Genomic DNA, 20,098 nt, shown 5'->3' with positions numbered 1-20,098 from the left:
GCCAGTATAAAATAACCACTCGTAAGTGGCGGAATTCTTGCGCATAATAATAAAGGAAAATACAGTGTCCTGTACTCCCAGTAGAAGTTATGGTTAAATATAAAATCCCATAACTCCCCCCATATGTTCATACTCAAGGTGTATACGTTCTAAGAGTTTTGGTGTGTAATCTCTTTCATTTTACGTTATTTACATATTATTAAACTTGATGATGGCTCTCAAACCATGAAATAATCAAACATTATAATTATCCAAGACATTCCAATTTAATTCTTGAGTAATTAGTGACCACGTAATATTTAATGTTGAACCCTTTTTAAATCTACCTCAGTGTCAAAGACATCTTAAACGCATAATGCGCCAAAATTCCTATCCCTCGGTGTTAGAAACACCTTAAGTGCACTAAGGCACCAACATATAATTTATTCCTCGTGTACATAGACACTTACGTAGCTCCTTTCTCATGCTTATAGCATTAATAAAAATTATATGAACCATAATAAAATTCCTTTTTAATATTCCAAACCAAATTAAACAATTAGTTTAATTAAACATGCTCTCTATCATGCCAATAATAAAAGTGTGGTTCATATATAACATGCCCAAAATAATTATTTCCATTCAATAATCCATCACAAATAAATTATGCTTCATAATTCAATCACCAATATCAACCAATTCACAATTTCCAATCATAATCTAGCATGATACTACCTAGGATTAAATAATTAAGCCTAGCATGTTACTAAATCATCAAAAATATGCTAAGTACGTTAATGTACCTCGTATACGATCTTAAAATCGCCACAACTAATAGAAATCGCTTAGTTCAAAGTCTCCTACAAACCAAAATCATAATATGGCATTAAAATCTACTCCACACAAATTTCCAGCAATATATACTTTTATTAAATCACTCATAATTTAATTAAAACAAGCTGAAAATCAATTTAAAACCTCATACTTTAATCCCAATAATGGGTAGTCAAAATTCCTTCAAGAAACTTAATTTTTAGCTTACTAACAAAAATTCCAGCAATATTAATTCATGAAAACTTGTTGTAATTAAAGGTTTAAGCTACCCTAAATCATATTCCTTCAATAATCAATTATTGATAAATCTAGGGTTTTAAATTTAGGGCTTTTTAATTAAAATTAAGATCTGAAAATTAATTTGCACCATACTTAAAATTCAATCATCATAGAATCATCACAAAACTCATAATTTATAATTAGATTTAGGATTAAACAAAAGAAAAATAAATAAATAAATAAATAATTTTTTTTTTCGAAAGAGGGTGGCCAAACAGCAGCCACGGCACCACAGCCGGCTGCTAGTGGCGCCGCCGCTGTTGCTGGTGGTGGCTGGCGGTGGTGAGTGACGAAAAAAAGGGGAAGGGGAAAATAAAGAAAAAGAAAAAGAAATAGAGGAGAAGGGGGAGAAAGTTTACCTTGGGTATTCTCCACTCTAGGCAAAGTTTAATTTGCCCAAGTGTTGAATATTTAGACCCCTTTCTCTAGAAACCCTTATTATCTAAACTTTCCTTTTCTTAATCTTTCCTAATACCTTTCCTAATAAAACTTTACTAAAATAAAACTTTCCTAAATTAAATCCCAACTTAATAAAATAATTAATTAAATAAAACTTTCCTTTTATACATTATTTCCAAACTTATTTAAAATAAATAATTAAAATGCCATAAATAATTTATTTCAAATTATTTAAATACCTCACAAAATACTTATTTAAAATAAAATACGTATAAAAATACGGGATATTACAGACATGTTCATTTTTTTTTAATTTTGCTATTATCCAATTAAAAGATGACAAGTGTCACTTACAAAGCAAAATATGATTAGGAGAGAGAGTGGTGAGTAACCTTACCATTGTAGATTAAAAATAAGGTGACTCATAATAGTAATTTTAAGATAGTGAAAAGTGAGGTGGGAGATGATTTGGAAGAGAGAGAAATAAATAATATGACTTGTAATGATTGTGTTTTACCCACTATTGCTCATACTCTAAATTCTTTTGACATATTAAAAGGACGGCATGATTCACATGCTTTCAACAATATTGGGAAATATTGGATATGCTTGCGCATGGCATGGCGTGGCTTGTTAAGTTGCAGTGACAATCGTCATGTATGTATTATCTTGGCCGGGTTTACTTGTAATTTGCATAATATTACATTGTATAGACGTACGGTATACCTCATTTCATGTCCTTCAGATTTCTTTCCTTTATAACGTCCAATGCAAATCATTGGCCTTATATATACAGAATCTTTTTTTTTTTTTATCAACTGATCACAAACTAGTTTATATATACCACATATAGAATGTTGAGGAGAAAAATGTGGATAAAAATTGCAAATTTAGTTGAAAATGTCTTTATAATATAATTTGTCAATATAATCACCCACTTGTAATAATTTGGAATAGCTAAGAATTTCTCCACCCATTCATTGCTAATTTCCATGCAATGTAATTAAGGTAGAATTAGTAAGCTATCTATAAATTAATATGCTCCTTACTATCTAAACAAAACTTTAAAGAGAAATTTAATTTAAACGAGGTACAAATATTAATAATCCTCATTTGTTTTAGATCGATTGAAAAAGAAAGGGAAAGAAGAGAAACAAGGATTTTGTTCAACAATGCAAATTCCAATGCTTTTACAACATTGTCTCTTATTATCGTCACTTCTTTTTTCATTACAACAATTACCTACCTATGCTGCCCCTAAGGTAAGTCATCAATTTGCCTTGATCAATCATCTTCATCTTCGATCTTTGACTAAGCATATCGATTAAATTCAAACTGAGACATGCGTAAAAGAAAAGTGTGACGATTAAAGAAAAATGTAAATTTAATTTTGATCATTATTATATTCTTTTTTCCATGTAGCACTATATAGTCTACTTGGGCTCTCACCACGCAGAACCTCGTTTATCAGCCAGTCCCGAGACTATTACAAAGTCCCATCATGACTTGATTTCTTCTGTATTAAGGAGGTATAATTTAAATGTGTCATATTTATTAGTTGTATCTTGCCTTAGATCTTTTATTTACTTGAAAAAATTGTTGAACTTCAATTAATTATCCTTTGGTTGATTATGTTTGCGTACATGGAACAGTGATTCTGAATCATCTTCAGAAAGGATAATTTATTCTTATAATAAGATATATAATGGCTTTGCTACAACATTACACGAAGAAGAGGCCAATGAACTCGCAAGTAAGGCATAGATGAATCTAAATGCATACAACATCCGTTTGTTTTTTTTTTTTTTTTTAAAAAAATTTAATTTTTTTTTAATCATCCTACTTTTGCTTTAAATCTAATAGTTCTCTCTTTTCTCCTCACGCCTTACCCCCCTCGTTTCTATTGGTATATTAAAGCCCCATTTGGTTTGATGTAAAATATTTTCCTATTTTTTTTCCATTTTCTTTTGTTTGGTTTGTGAAGGGGTGGAAAACAATTTTTTCAATGGTGAAAAATTGTATTCTTAATGATGGAAAATATTTTCCTTTACAAAACAAGGGAAGCCAGATTTTCCTCCCTTATCCCTCCTCTTTTTTATTTCCCTCTCATCTATCCTAAAATTCCTACTCCTATTTTTTTTTTCCTTGAACTTTTCTTGTATGCAACTAAATAAAGGAAATCTAATTTACAATTGTTTTTTTTCCTTAAAAATGTGTTTTCCATGAAAATTAATTTATCATTGAAAATGTTTTACATCAAATCAAACAGAACCTAGATAGTAAAATTAAAAAAAATGAAGAAATTATTTAATTTAAGCTCATTCTTAAAATATTTTTCATCTAATTTATTAATGCATGGTTTAACTTTCATGTAGAGCATCCAAGTGTTGTGTCAATATTTGAAAGTCGAATTCTTGAATCGACAACGACTCGATCAGCGGATTTCTTAGGATTACATTATCCACCTTCCAACCTTGAAGATTCGATATGGCATAAGGCAAACTTAGGAGATGATATCATTTTAGCAAACATAGATTCCGGTATGTTTTGTGTTGATCCAAAATATTTTTGTTTTGTTTTGAGAGCATATGAAAAAAAAGTTTCTAAAGACATAATTGATTGATATTACATGATTCGTTTTGTAATCATCGATTTTGGAAGTGCAACACAGTACAACTTTGTAAAATATGTAAATACAAGTCAAAAAAAAAAAAAAAAAAAAAACTGATAGCAATAATATTAGCGTAAAGTAAATACCATAACTATGTTGCATAATTAAATACAAGTATAAAGTAATAAATACCATAACTATTTTTGCAATAATAAATAAAATCATAGGCAAAATCTAATGAATGCACAAGGGCGTTAGATAAGATTACTAAAAGTAGAAATATTAACGTACGTGAATAAACATTAATTACAGCGATTGACGAGTGATTTTAATATATATTATTTTAAAATTAATACCATTTTAATTAGTAGGAAGTATATTAGAATGTTATTTAATGTCTTGAGAGCGCTTGTTAAGGATCATTTACCAAAATGGCTAATTTAACAAAAGTGTTCCCAAAACGGCTAATTATAGATTTTAATTCCAAAACTAGCTAAATTATTTACTTGGTAGGAAATTATCTATTTCTTATTTTCCTTTAACCAAAAAGGTTCAATTTTTTGGGGTTTTTTTTTTAAATTTTTTTTTTTGGATTTATTTTAAATTTGCTCTTTTTTTAGTTGGAAAATTTAAGGGCCAGTAATTTTGTACGTTACGTAGTATATGGGATCTTTAAATTCCGATTTGCCAACATTTCCCGTTTTTTGGATTTTAAAAAAAAAATTATTTTGATTTTTTTTGGGAAATTTAAAGTCATAGTTTAAAATATCCATTAATTTGGAAAATAACATAAACATAAAATATTTGCAACAATTCTCAATTTTTTTTTTAAAGTTACACAAAATAAAAAAAAAATGCCTCATAAAATAAATAAATCACTCGAAAAATTATTCCAAACTTCCAATTAAAAAAAATTAGCCGACATTAACAGAGGGCATACAATTAGCAAATACGAAAAAGATGAACAATACCTTAAAATCCCTTATTGTCGTATAAATTTGCAGTTGTGTTGATAGAACAATAGTATTTTAAATTTCCATTTTTTGTGATACAATCACGTCGGTCAAGACAAAAAATTGGTTTTTTAGTGATCTTGAAACTAGGGTTCCTATGACCAACTTTACTTATATATGTATATAGCTTTAAAATTTCAAACCTAAAAAACCCAAAAAAAAAAAAATTAAAAAATACCCAAAAAAAAAAAAAAAAAAAAAGGTGAACCAAATTGGTTCAAAGGAAAATAAGAAATAAATAATTTTCCTCCATGTCAACATTTTAGCTAGTTTTGGAATTAAAATTTACAATTATCTGTTTTGGTAAATACTTTTGTAAAATTAGCCATTTTGGTAAAAGTTCCGCTTGTTAACAATATACATGACACTTTATTTTTACTTCTAGTAATTATGTACTATGTATTGAAATTTGAGATAGGTGTGTGGCCGGAAAGTCAAAGCTTTTCTGATGATGAAAGCTATGGCCCGATTCCCAAAAAGTTCAAAGGAGCCTGCGAAAATAAATATGATCCGACATTCAAGTGCAATAGGTTATTATATCATCAACTTCACTTTGTACTCCTTTCGTTTTTTAAATAATGTCTCATTTTGAATTTATATTTTTTAAAAAAATTTCATGTAAATCCAGGAAGCTTATAGGGGCTAGATATTTTTACAAAGCCATGGAGAAGAATAGTAATTTACAAGAAAATTGTACCTTCAATGAAAAGTTGAGCCCTAGAGATGACACAAATGGGCATGGTACCCACACCCTATCAACGGCGGGAGGGAGTATCGTCCCATTCGCAAGCTGGGGAGGACTCGCGAATGGGACAGCTAAAGGAATGGCACCAAAAGCTCGATTGGTGGCCTACAAAACGATGTGGAACGTTCAATGCCCTACATTTAAAACCACGGGAAGCAATGACATAGATATAATGGCTGCTTTCGAAGCTGCTATTGATGATGGCGTTGATGTTATTAGTTTTTCTCAAGCATCAAATAATAGTGCTTATCTTGATGATGGTACTGGAATTGCTACCTTCCATGCCATGAAGAATGGCATCCTCACTATTGCTGCTGTAGGAAATAGGGGGCCGAATGCCGGGACTGCTGTAAATAATTATCCATGGGTGCTATCTGTTGGTGCGTCTACTGTTGATCGTGTTTTTTCTGCTCACGTTCTACTCGGCAACCATAAAAAGATCAAGGTATGTATGTATATGCACATATATGTATATGCTATATATTGATTGATGTGATGGTTAAACTTGTCCATTGGAAAACATGATAAAAAAAAAACGTGTCAATTGAAAAAAAAAAAAAGAAAAAAAAAAAGAGAAATTATTACTTAAAAAGAAATTTTAAGCCACTTATTACCTAACTTGCTTTGACAATCATAGAATCATAGTATCAAGTGGTTAATATAATTATTCTAAACTCCTTTTCCCAAAATTTAGTATGGACTAATAAATTAATATTAAACTATTTACTGCAGGGTACACGGTTTTATGATTTTGTAGCAAAAGTCGACGATCCTAGTAAACTGCACCCACTAATTACTGGTGTAGATGCTCGCATATCTAGTGCTAATGTTAGCGATGCGTAAGTTTAATTAATCTTCTTATTTGTTTCTATAATTTTGAATAATTATGTTAAAACCACATCAAAAAGGAGGAAAAAAAAATTAAGTTGTTGGTTGAGTCCCTAACATACCAATTGCTTAACATTTCATTTTGAAAGGAGGTGGTGGATGAGATTCGAGTTTGTAACCTTCTTGTGACATTATTTTTGACACTTTGTTAAAGGATAATCTCAACCAAAAACTTAATCTGATGGTTGAGGCCTAGCATGTAATGGATTTTATACTGTATCACATTGTATAATTAATGGATTATTGTTAAGCTAGATTACAACTTATTAAAATTGCTAATACAAAGCATATGTTATTTCTTTTTATGATCGATATGATATTCATGTGACGTTGGATGTAGATCATTATGTCAAGAAGGAAGTATCGATGTTGCGAAGGTGACGGGAAAGATTTTAGTATGTCGCAACGCTGGAAGAACGGTTGGAAAAGATGAAACATTGGCTAGTGTTGTAGCTAAAGATGCTGGGGCTGTTGGGATGATCTTTGTATATGAAGAGAAGAGAGGAGATGGAGATGTCTTTCACCAATTTCATGCAGTCAACACTATAGTTCTTAGCTATAAAGACGGCGAAACTCTTTTTTCTTATATTAACTCTACAAAGTAAGATCAATTTATAACGCCTACCTCATTTCCTGTTTTTGTGCAAAGATATGGTGTTACAACTTAAGCTATATATGTTTATTTCACTTTAGATTTACATCAAATCGAGCCATGAGGTAAGTTAGCTCTTGGATATGTATGTAATTGATGCTAGTACGGTGGAAGATCATGATATTTACTTCCACTGTTTTATTTTACCTTATTGTAAGACACTTTTAGGAGATGACTAATGAAGGTAAACAAATGATTTTAATCAAAATAATCATTTTAATAGGGAGAATAGAGAAGGGTTAGGTACCTTGTGTAAAAATTATATTGATTTAATTTGTTTGTTTACATTGTATAATTTTGGCCTAAAAATGCATGCAACAAGGCTATATTGCAAGTAAATAAAAATAAAGAATTAATAATTAAGAAGATGACGATTATATTTAGTTTTGTAAATATCATAAGAATATCTTAGAAATAAAGATTGCAATTTGTAATAGGACTCCAACCGCGTTAATCAGTGGCGTAACAAATACATTAGGAGTAAAGCCATCTCCAATCATGGGCTTTTTCTCATCGAGGGGTCCAAACCAGAATAACCTTGGTATTTTAAAGGTATGCATAGTCATTATTTTTTTTTTATCTAATTAATAGTTCTTTATCCTTATTTGTTTGTCTCTTCGAAATGTATTTTATTAAGGATTGAACCAAAATATAGGAAGTAGGTAAGAGTATCTTTGTCTTTTATACTTTTATTAATGTATACAAGTGGGGTTATTGGTGGAAACAGAGAAATCTTTAAAGGCCATCTTAGAAAGGAATACGGGGAAAACAAGTAGAGACAAAAGGATTCAATAATAAATTCAGTCATAAAATGGATTCCTTACCACGCACAATATAGTTAATTAAAGCAATTTTACTTTGTACTTATTCATCTATTATAGCCTGATGTTACAGCTCCTGGGGTAGATATTCTCGCTGCATGTCCCCCAAATATCTATAGAAATCCGTTTTGCATGTTGACCGGAACATCAATGGCAACTCCTCATGTTACTGGTATTGCGGCTCTTATTAAGAAGCTACATCCTGATTGGAGTACTGCAGCTATTAAATCCGCAATCATGACTACAGGTATGTTGTGTACACGAACCACATAGATATAAATATAAAATATATTTATAAGGTAGCAATTATGCTTTATGAATCTGGTTCGACAACGTCAGAACTGGTTTAAAGTTAAATCATGTTAAATCACTAGGTCAAAATTTGAATCCATAATATTTTAGTAGATCATGTTGAATTGGATTAAGTCGGGTAGGGTGATTTTTTGACACCTGGCCTTATACTTCGTATATTGTATGTGTAAGCAACCTAACATTCTATTGTGTACCATGTACTAATAATGCAGCAAGTCCACTTGATAATGAAGGGATGCCTATACGTGACAGTGACAAGATAAGTGACGCTACCCCATTTGCATACGGGTCGGGCCACGTTAAACCCAATGCAGCAATGGATCCTGGGTTGGTTTATGACATGAACCAATATGATTACCTAAATTTCCTATGTGCATATCCTCAAGATAGTACAACTCTTAAAGAATTTAGCCAACAACATTCTTACAAATGCCCGCGCTCCTTCAACATCTTGGATTTCAATTATCCTTCCATATCTATCGTGAATTTTACCGGCAATGCAATAGTTACTCGAAAGTTGAAGAATGTTGGACAACCAGGAACCTACGTTCCACGCATTGAGCCGCCGCCCGGAGTTTCAATTGTGGTGGAGCCTAAAACTTTGGTGTTCTCCCAAAAAGATCAAACCATTATGTTTAAACTTATCTTTACAGCGGATATCAATCATCTCTCCACCGATTACATTTTTGGAAGCTTGGTATGGTCCGATGCTAAACATGTTGTTAGAAGTCCTATTACGGTTAAGGCCAAAAAAAGGTAGATAGTTGTGTTTAGTAATTTTCATTTACACTGTTTACTAGTACCTGAACCAGAGCTAGTGCGCAAGAAATACTAGAACTAACTATACGCATGAAATTAATTTTATATACATTGTAGTATTAGTGTCAATTCAAAAATAAAGGAATAATGCACGAAAACAATAAGAACACACAAGTATGTAAAGATGAAGCCCTTGTATTAACCATTACACTTGTAGATTTTAGTTACAATAAAAGGGTATTATATATTTACGAGACATAAAAATTTCTTTGTAGCATCGCAACCTAAATGTTACACAGAGATAGTATATAATCACTTGTATGTTGTATTGTGTGTTGTCTATTGTCTAACCATCATAAATAAATACGAAGCTCCCTTTTATACTAGAGTGAAGATTCATATCATAGCATGTAAAGAGTAGAGTTTTACTTATATTTATAGGATATGTTTGACTCATGCATGGAGTAACATCATATCAAAGTATGTAGTTAATTAAAAATAGTACACATTAATGATTTGGAATATGATCCCTTCATTTAATGATTTGGACTAATAGACTTGTCAAAAAAACATTGCTCGTTGATAGAAGACTAATTTTTGAAAGAGGCCAACGAACATACATGTTGATGCGTCAATCAACACCATAAAAAATTTGAATGGTTCACATGAATGCGCGGAAGGTGTTTGAGATCCTCTAACTTTTGTTATAAATGGTCTAGTACTTAGTTTCCAATCTAACAAGTGGTACAAACAAGGTCATGGACTTAATAATAAAATTTGCAAATGTCCATATGTATGAATTAACAATAATGATCCTAAACATCACTTGGTGACCAAGTGTATCACGTCACAAAGAATATTTACCATCATTGTTTGATGATATCAGATTAGTGATATCATACTATGAGACTGAACAAATTCGCCATATCTTACAAACTTGCTAATAAGATATAAGATAAATTGTAAGGTATATTTGATTAAATTTTCATTCGCGATTTCATTCAATTTAACAACTGATTTTTTTTATTATTATTTTTTTAATTCCTATCTTATAAAAAGTACAAGATTACTCTTATAAGTAATGTGCTACCAATTATACCCTTCAAAATGCACATTTACATGTTTACTCTATGTAATATGTATAATTTTTTATTTTGGCTTCATTAATGTTAGTTGTCTTTTTCGATTTTATCCTTGGTTAATGTTAATTGCCTTTTTTTTTTAATTTTTTTAATTTTATTTTTATTTAGAATAGTACGTGGACATTTATACCCATAAAAATATATGTTTACATATTTTCCATCATTAATGTAAATAACAACGAATCGAAAAAGCTCCTTAAACATGGCTAGCTATTGTATAGATGTACGATATACCTCATTTCATGTCTTTCAAATTTCTCAGCATTGGCCTTATATATACAGAGTATTTTTAATCAATTGATCATCAAGGGCCATAAACTAGTTTATTCAAATAATTACACCAACCACATATATAATTTTGAGGAGTAAAATGTGGATAAAAAATTGCAAATTTAGTTGAAAATGTCTCTATAATTTAAATTGTCAATATAATTATCCACTTGTAATAATTGATCATCAAGGGCCATAAACTAGTTTACTTGTATTTTTTTTTCAGGGGTTACTTGTATGGATTACTTATTCAGGGGTTACTTGTATTTTTTTTTTCAAGAGTTACTTATATTTTTTTTTCAGGGGTTACTAGTATATTTTTTTTTTCAAGATTTACTTGTATTTTTTTTTCAGGGGTTACTTGTATTTTTTTTTAGGGGTTACTTGTATGGGTTAATTCAAGGGTTACTTGTATGAGTTACTTATTCAAGGGTTACTTGTATGAGTTACTTATTCAAGGGTTACTTATATGAGTTACTTCAAAGGTTACTTGTATGAATTACTTATTCAAGGGTTACTTGTTACTTATTCAAGGGTTGCTTGTAAGCCCCATACCAAACCAGTAACACCCTACAAGTAACCCTTGAGCAAAACTAGTAACACCCTACAAGTGATCCCTAACCAAACCAGTAACACCCTACAAGTAACCCTTGAGCAAAACTAGTAACACCCTACAAGTAACCCCTAACCAAACCAGTAACACCCTACAATTAACTCTTGACCAAAACCAGTAACACCCTACAAGTAATCCCTGACCAAACCAGTAACACCCTCACCAAACCAGTAACACCCTACATGTAACCCCTGACCAAACCAGTAACACCCTACAAGTACCCCGACCAAACTAGTAACACCCTACAATTTTTGACGTAGAATGTTCGATCTAAGATTCCACGAAGAAAACGAGCTCACATTTCTTTGGTTCTCATCGATTTCACTACTTCAAATGTTGTTGATGATCTTAAAGATAATTAATCACAATTTTTCACATCAATTTAACACCCAATATCTACAATTTCGGGCTTTAATTGCATCAATTTGGCAAAGAGGAGAGAGAAAATGGGTAGAGTAGAGATATGGTTGTTGGTGATCTGTGGTTTGGCTTAAATAAAAAGCTAACAAAAGAGGAGAGAGAAAATGGGTGGAGTAGAGATATGGTTGTTGGTGATGTGTGGTTTGGCTTGGAGAAGAAGATAAGAACAGAAGAGAGAGAAGAGTTGTGGTATTTTTTAAAAAAAAAATAATAAAAATTGTGGCTGGCCACACCGTGTGGTCAGCCACATACAAAAATTTGTGTTTAAGAACATGCACTATGTAAGGTAAAATTAATTAGCAATAAATTAATCATGGTCCTTACTATCTAAACAAAACTTAAAGGAGAAATTTAAATTTAATGAGATCGATGGTTCTAGCATAGTCGTCGACTACGGACGACTATGGTCGACTACAGTAGGAGACTAAATCTGAACCCTCGATATTGTTTATTGCTTAATCTTAGCCTTCGAATATTACATTTTTAAAAAATTAAAAAATCTAAGTTACACATCATTTAAGTCATGACAAGTCAGCGACCAGTCAACAAAGTGTTGTTTGGTTCATTACTTTTAGAGGGTAATTTTTTTTCCAAGTTATAGTATTATAATTTATAAACAACCATTCAAGTATTCAATGTTATAAAATTGAAGTGAGTCTTCCAAAATAAATTAAAAAAAAAACATTTGTACAAATTCATCCCCATTTTAAAAGCTTCATCCCCATTTTGATAACTTCATCCATTTTCAATGGCAGACTTCATCTTTAACCTATTTTAATGGGGCGATTCATCTTCAACCTTCATTATTCATCCAAAATATAACCATAAATCACCAAAGTACATATGAAATCAATGATAATGTATAATAATCGCATATGCTTCAATATTTTTTTTACTTGTATAAATTTATAGTTTGTAATCAATTTAATCTGTATAAAATAATCGTGAGTAAGGATTTTATTTTAAAATTTCGAGATTAATTGTTAGAAGTGGTATGATTCATTTTGTGTTTTAATTTTTATTAGTCATATAAATTCGTGAGTGTCCGCCATCATTGAATGTTGAAGTTATGTGCATAATTTTAAGTTGCCAATGGATAAAGAAAATAAAATTTTCATCAATTTTTTTTTTTTAAGAAAATTAAAAACTGAAAGAGGATGTGGCCTGTGGGGCATTACAGATGGTGTGATTTTAGGTAATCTACTTTCTTTTTTAAAAAAAAAAAAAATTCTATTGAGCGTTATTTTGGGGATATTTTAACAAAAAATATCCTTAATTATCTCAACTATAAAAAAAAAAAAAAAAAAACTAATTGGTTAATTTAAAATATACAATTATCTACCTGAAAAAAAATTAAAAATAAAGAACCGTAATTTTTTTTTTTGGAAAGAAAAGAATCGTAGCAATAATTAAGCTTAGTTTTCCTTGAATCAAGGTGAATTTTTTACTAAGTCTATCTTTGATCATCTATTCATCTTTGCCAAAAAAATATATTAAAATATGAAAATGTTGCTAGAATTGCATTAAGTGTTGACTCTTACTCCTGACAAACCGTAGAATCTATATATATTAAAATATTAGAACCCGTGCAATTGCACAGTTTTATAACTTGAAAAAGGAATTGTAGGCACACACTAATTGCCAATACCTTATTGTTTGCAGATACAATTGGATTAATTTTGGACTATGCAGGATTTTGGATATACTGTTGCTCCTCTGTAAGTTCAACTTTATAACTAAAGTTAAGCTATACATAGGAGCAGTACTAGGAATACTAATAAGTAAACTAATAACCTATACAAGCATATTGACTATATTCTACAATATACAATAAAATAATATCCCTTAATTTAGGTGATTGATTTTGACTAATTTATATCTTCTACAATAATAACTCATAGACAGTGGCCATTACAGAGTAAACTAACTCAGAAGCACGTACCAATAAAGTGTTAACTAAAGGTAGGAGTTTGAATCTTACTAAGTGAGCTGAAGGTGTTTGGGGTCGGGTAGGGTGATCAACTCTTATCCTCCCCTTTACTCCCAACTCTTAAGCGCCTAATTTGCAAATACTGGACCAGTGGCGGATTCAGGATTTTCAATCAGGGGTAGCGCAATACGGAGTAACGCATAGTTATTTAAAACATTTAAAATTAAAATTAAAACTGAACTTTATTTTAGGGATTTTATATTGAAAAATCCTCCAAAAACAATTAGCAAAATAATAAACCAATTGATTTTTTTGATTCCATGCAATGTGTTAGCACATTGTTATGCTTCATATTAATTAAAAATCTGATTTTGAATAAGCATACATTTGACTGAGAACTTGTTCATAAAACAATTTATAAGTTAGAAGTTAGGGTTCGAACCTTGGCCTTGCCACACATCCCAAACTTTAACTTCTTTTATTACCGTTGTAGCAAACGTTGGCAATATATATATGAATATGCAGTTTTTAAAATTTTATCCCATAATTTTGGGGGTAGCATGTGCTACCCCTTGTTATTATGTAGATCCGCCAATAAACTAGACCAAAAATAAAGGTTGGGGTCAGGTCAAGATAGCTCTTTCTTATCGTAAAATTAAAAGAAGAATAGTAGACATGTGATGACTTATTATATTAACTCAAGTTTTATGGTCAATAGATTTGATAATATATTAAAAAGGTTGATGATCCGTACTCGATTTTTTTTTTTTGTTTTTTTTTTTTTTTTGACAATATGATCCATACTCGATGCAGTAGCTTAAAAGAGTAAATTTCAGAATTTATATATAGCACCGTTTGAATAACATTGACACATTTTGTATACCTAAAGTTTATTATATATGCATCATTTATAATGCAAATTTAAAGACGTTGAGGCTTGATTTTTGCAAATTTAAGAATTTAACTTGTAACTTCATCGGATGAGAAGACACCCTTTTTAAATCTTTGTGGTAGGAATACCGAAGAAAGCAATCAATCAAGCAGTGGCTATGCAGAGGTGATTATATACTTCGTACTTTCTTCGTTCTTTTTTTTTCTTTTTTTTTATTTTTTTTTATTTTTTTTTTAATTTGGACTCATCATATAACAAGATGATGAGAACCTTTTCTTTTTTTGAACTTCAAGTGGTGTTTTTTGCACTCGTTGAAGGTCTAATTGATGATAAACTCATTTCTGACAGTGAGCAACTGAAGAAGTTTTTAAAAGATCTTAGCGAAAAAAATGGTAGGAATTCAGATATCGAAAACACAAATTTTTTTAGCAAGTAGTGTTTTTGAGTAATAATTTATCAATGTATGAATTGAAGTGTTCTCACCCTCATTAATACTCGATTATACCATTTTTGTAGGGAATTTGGTCAAAGGTGCATGCTATATGTTCAAGTGTTGCCGAGAATTAACTTTGTTCTCATTAGGCAGTGTTATGCACAGCTTGAAGGTGGCTCGACGTACGTACATATGCAATAATCATATAAGATTAATTAGCAGATGATGTTAAAGGACCAGCTCAACTTAGCGTAACATAAAAGTTACGGGCTCAAATCTTATCTACTGCTCCTTTCAAATAGAATATTGAAACATGCATGGGGTATAGGGGGACCGAAACTTGATTTGTATAATTAATACTACGTATAAGAATATTTTTGAAACTACAAATTACTCATCATATATATATATACTCGATTGGTTAGCTACTAAAAGTAGTGCAACTTTTTATTTTTATTTTTTATTATTCTTGATTTTATTACCCAATTTCAAAGTTTAAAATATAATTGGACTAACTTTTACAAAAATATAAATATGATATACTCCCCAGTGCCATTAATTGCCTCAATAATTGATAATAGTGACAAAAGATATTAGTTGCGCTCGGTGCGGTTTGTCTTATACGAAAACGCGTCTTTAAAACTTCCATAACTTTTGATTGCAAAGTCGGATTAAGGCGTGTGAGATATCACTGGAAAGATCTGAATTTCTACTCTCTAATTCTGTTTTAATTAGGTTAAAATATATTATGGATCAAAAGATATGGTTGTTGGAGTGCAAGGGTATCGGTTTTAGGGCTCGGTTTAGTGTTTTGATCATAACTTCTTCGTTAAAGCTCTTTGAAAGGGCTATCCATCTGTATAGGTCTTTAATAGAAATTTGATGGTTGTTTTATCTGATTGGCTTGATTTTTAACAATGTAAGATCTATTGGATCCAATCATCGCATTTGACGCATCTGGGTCCGTTATTAATCAAGTTCAAACATGTATGAGCACGTTTTAGGCCTAATTAGTAATCGGAGAAGGATCTAAGATAACTTGATCTCAAATATAGGTTTTAACTTACTTTATAATGCATTTCGTAGTCCATAAACACATCAACTTTGATCTAGCATGAAGAACGAGTTTTTGTAACATCATCGCAATTCCTGTCGGGATAGGAGGCCAAAAGTAGGTGTCTATAGTTCCCGGATTGCATTTTCTCAAAATACTGCATCATTGCCTTTGCATCACCTCCAACCATCATCAATCTCTGTTCCTTGTAGACCTCGTGTCTTAAATCTTTGACAGTGAACGGCATGTTATCCATTCCATTTCAATCAGTCGCCATGCACCCATGTATTTGAGATATGGTTACCCCCTGCTCATAGTAATTCATCAACTTCTTCTTAATTTTATCGGTCATGTGCTTTATGCGGTACTCCTTGACAAGCTTGGATTGACTCTGGTCTATTAAGTGATTATGCACTAAGTGCACGGTCTTCAACTCCCAAGCACCATCTTTATTGAGACTAGCATAAATCCGTGCTAGACATTCACAATTTTTGGAAGTCCTCTTCCCTCGGCTTAACTCATCCTCACATACAACACCATCAAATAATAGTGCTTATCTTGATGATGGTACTGGAATTGCTACCTTCCATGCCATGAAGAATGGCATCCTCACTATTGCTGCTGTAGGAAATAGTGGGCCGAATGCCGGGACTGCTGTAAATAATTATCCATGGGTGCTATCTGTTGGTGCGTCTACTGTTGATCGTGTTTTTTCTGCTCACGTTCAACTCGGCAACCATCAAAAGTCAAGGTATGTATATGCACATATATGTATATGCTATATATTGATTGATGTGATGGTTAAACTTGTCCATTGGAAAACATGATAAAAAAAAAAACGTGTCAATTGAAAAAAAAAAAAAAGAGAGAGAAATTATTACTTAAAAAGAAATTCTAAGCCTCTTATTACCTAACTTGCTTTGACAATCATAGAATCATAGTATCAAGTGGTTAATATAATTATTCTAAACTCCTTTTCCCAATATTTAATATGGAGTAATAAATTAAAATTAAATATTTACTACAGGGTACACGGTTTTATGATTTTGTAGCAAAAGTTGACGTTCCTAGTGAATTGTACCCACTAATCACTGGTGCAGATGCTCGCATATCTGGTGCTAATGTTAGCGATGCGTAAGTTTAATTAATCTTCTTCTTCTTAATTTTTTTTTTAATTTATAATTTTGAATAATTATATTAAAAACCACCTTTACAAAAAATTTAAGCTGTTGGTTGAGTCCCTAACATACCCATCGCTTAACATTTCATTTTGAAAGGAGGTGGTGGATGAGAGTCGAGCTCGTAACCTTCTTGTTACATTATCTTTGATACTCTGTTAAAGGATAGTCTCAACCAAAAACTTAATCCGATGGTTGAGGCCTAGTAATAGATTTTATACTGTATCACATTGTATAATTATTGGATTATTAAGCTAGATTACAACTTATTAATATTGCTAATACAAAGCATATGTTATTTCTTTTTATGATCGATATGATATGCATGTGACGTTGGATGTAGATCATTATGTCAAGAAGGAAGTATCGATGTTGCGAAGGTGACGGGAAAGATTTTGGTATGTCGCAACGCTGGAAGAATGGTTGGAAAAGATGAAACATTGGCTAGTGTTGTAGCTAAAGATGCTGGGGCTGTTGGGATGATCTTTGTATATGAAGAGAAGAGAGGAGATGGAGATGTCTTTCACCAATTTCATGTAGTCAACACTATAGTTCTTAGCTATAAAGACGGCGAAACTCTTTTTTCTTATATTAACTCTACAAGGTAAGATCAATTTATAACGCCTACCTCATTTCCTGTTTTTGTGCATAGATATGGTGTTACAACTTAAGCTATATATGTTTATTTCACTTCAGATTTACAAATCAAATCGAGCCATGGGGTAGGTTATTTCTTTGTATTTATCTAAGTTAGCTCTTGGATATGTATGTAATTGATGCTAGTACGGTGGAAGATCATGGTATATACTTCCACTGTTTTCTTTTACTTGCAACACAATTTATGGTCAGACACTTTTAGGAGGTGACTAATGAAGGTAAACAAACGATTTTAATCAAAATAATCATTTTAACAGCGAGAATAGAGAATGGTTAGGTACAATGTGTAAAAATTATATTGATTTAATTTGTTTGTTTACATTGTATAATTTTGGCCTCAAAATGCATGCAACAAGGTTATATTGCAAGTAAATAAAAATAAAAAATTAGATATATTTAGTTTTGTAAATAATATATGAATATCTAAGAAATAAAGATTGCAATTTGTAACAGGACTCCAACCGCGTCAATCAGTGGCGTAACCAATACATTGGGAGTAGAGCCATCTCCAATCATGGGCTTCTTCTCATCGAGGGGTCCAAACCAAAATAACCCTGGTATTTTAAAGGTATAGGTACTCATTATTTTTTTAAAACTAATTATTACTTCTTTCATTCCTATTTGTTTGTCTCGTCGAAATGTATTTTATTAAGGATTGAACCAAAATATAGGAAGTAGGTAAGAGTATCTTTGTCTTTTATACTTTTGTTAATGTATACATGTGGGGTTAATGGTGGAAACAAAGAAATCTTTTATACTTTTGTTAATGTATACATGTGCTTTATGCGGTACTCCTTGACAAGCTTGGATTGACTCTGGTCTATTAAGTGATTATGCACTAAGTGCACGGTCTTCAATTCCCAAGCACCATCTTTATTGAGACTAGCATAAATCCGTGCTAGACATTCACACTTTTTGGAAGTCCTCTTCCCTCGGCTTAACTCATCCTCACATACAACACCATCAAATAATCCACCCGAACCTCCAACACCCATTGCCTTTGCCCTTTTCTTCACTTCCCTCCTAGCTCTCATGTCGGGTTTTCCCCAACACTCACAATTCCACGTTGTTGAAATTCTCTTATTCTTGTCCTTCTTAGAATTGACACCCGAATAACGATTCCTCCCTTAAAGGAACTTTAATTTAGTACCCTCGCTCCCGAACTCATTTCTGGTACACGTAGACCAATTTGGGCCATGGGGTAAACTTATGATCCATGCTAAATATCCCTTGAACCCTACTTGGGAGAAAGGCATGAGCGAGGTTTATGAGTTTTCCTAAAACTCATTGGCGACTCCTTACTAGTTTCTTACAAAAAAGCATAATGATAGGATCAATTCTAATTCAAGTCCCCCAAACAGTCAGGAATTCAAATCCTAGTACACCCTAACAAGTGTAAAGTCTTAGGCTTTTAAAGGGTCATGGGCATAAAGGAGAATGATCCCCTACGATGGGCACCCCCTCCTTACAGTGGGGAGTCCACTGGGGACTTAGAGGTTACAAGATTAGTTCTTAGTTATGGTTAAAGGTTTCCAACACTAGGTTACCTATGGGTTGTAACGAGAACTAACTTGGATAATCTCTAGTTAGAAAGCGAGACTTGAACGCATAATATCTTCCTTTTTCACAAAAGTAAAGCCAAACAAGCAACAATGCATCATGCATAATCATAGCACACTTTAACCATTAGGGATTGGCTCATTGACTAGGGGTTGCCAACACTAGGCTTCTATCCCGAAATCAATAACAATCATCCCACCCATATCACCAACAAAATGTTGGGAGGGCTATGTCATGGGACAACACGTTGAGTGATTGATACGTGCATCGTCCCTTAAGATATGGTACCTTTGGACACCCAAGCCTTGACCTTAGAATAGCATTGTATGCTTCGACGGTTCCTTTTATGTGCTTATGTGTAGGGGTGAAACAAACTCGGTTTAAAACCGAACCGAACCGAACACCGAACCGAATAACCAATATGGTTCGTTTTTTTTTCTTTTAAGAACCCAAAATACAAATCAGGCTTTTTTTTTTCTTTTAAGAACCCAAAATCGGGAAATCAGAATTCGAAAAATGGGTTAAAAAAACCAAAATTGCAAAGTAGGAAACAAAATCAATCAAATAGAGGAGTGAAAGAGCAGATTCTAAACCTCAAAATTTCAATTAAATTATGTTAACAAACAAAAGAACAAACCCTGGAGTTCTTTATAGTTA

General features: G+C 31.8%; 1 protein-coding gene across 1 annotated transcript; it reads left to right on the top strand.

The window, feature by feature from the left end:
- The first annotated feature begins 5,777 nt into the window (after positions 1-5,777).
- LOC145575817 (subtilisin-like protease SBT5.4) lies at positions 5,778-18,455 on the top strand. Its single transcript, XM_081633615.1, has 12 exons — positions 5,778-6,305; positions 6,593-6,699; positions 7,089-7,349; positions 7,442-7,465; positions 7,838-7,952; positions 8,282-8,468; positions 8,746-9,289; positions 15,076-15,174; positions 16,525-16,768; positions 17,074-17,180; positions 17,568-17,828; positions 18,335-18,455. The coding sequence occupies exons 1-12, from the start codon at positions 5,778-5,780 to the stop codon at positions 18,453-18,455; spliced, it is 2,598 nt and encodes an 865-aa protein (XP_081489741.1).
- The last annotated feature ends 1,643 nt before the right edge of the window (positions 18,456-20,098 follow it).

Source organism: Chenopodium album, chromosome 13, assembly GCF_948465745.1.
Source record: "Chenopodium album chromosome 13, dcCheAlbu1.1, whole genome shotgun sequence".
NCBI classification, from domain to species: domain Eukaryota; kingdom Viridiplantae; phylum Streptophyta; class Magnoliopsida; order Caryophyllales; family Amaranthaceae; genus Chenopodium; species Chenopodium album.
Note: the sequence above shows the minus strand (reverse complement) of the source record. Positions and strands in the feature narration are given on the sequence as shown.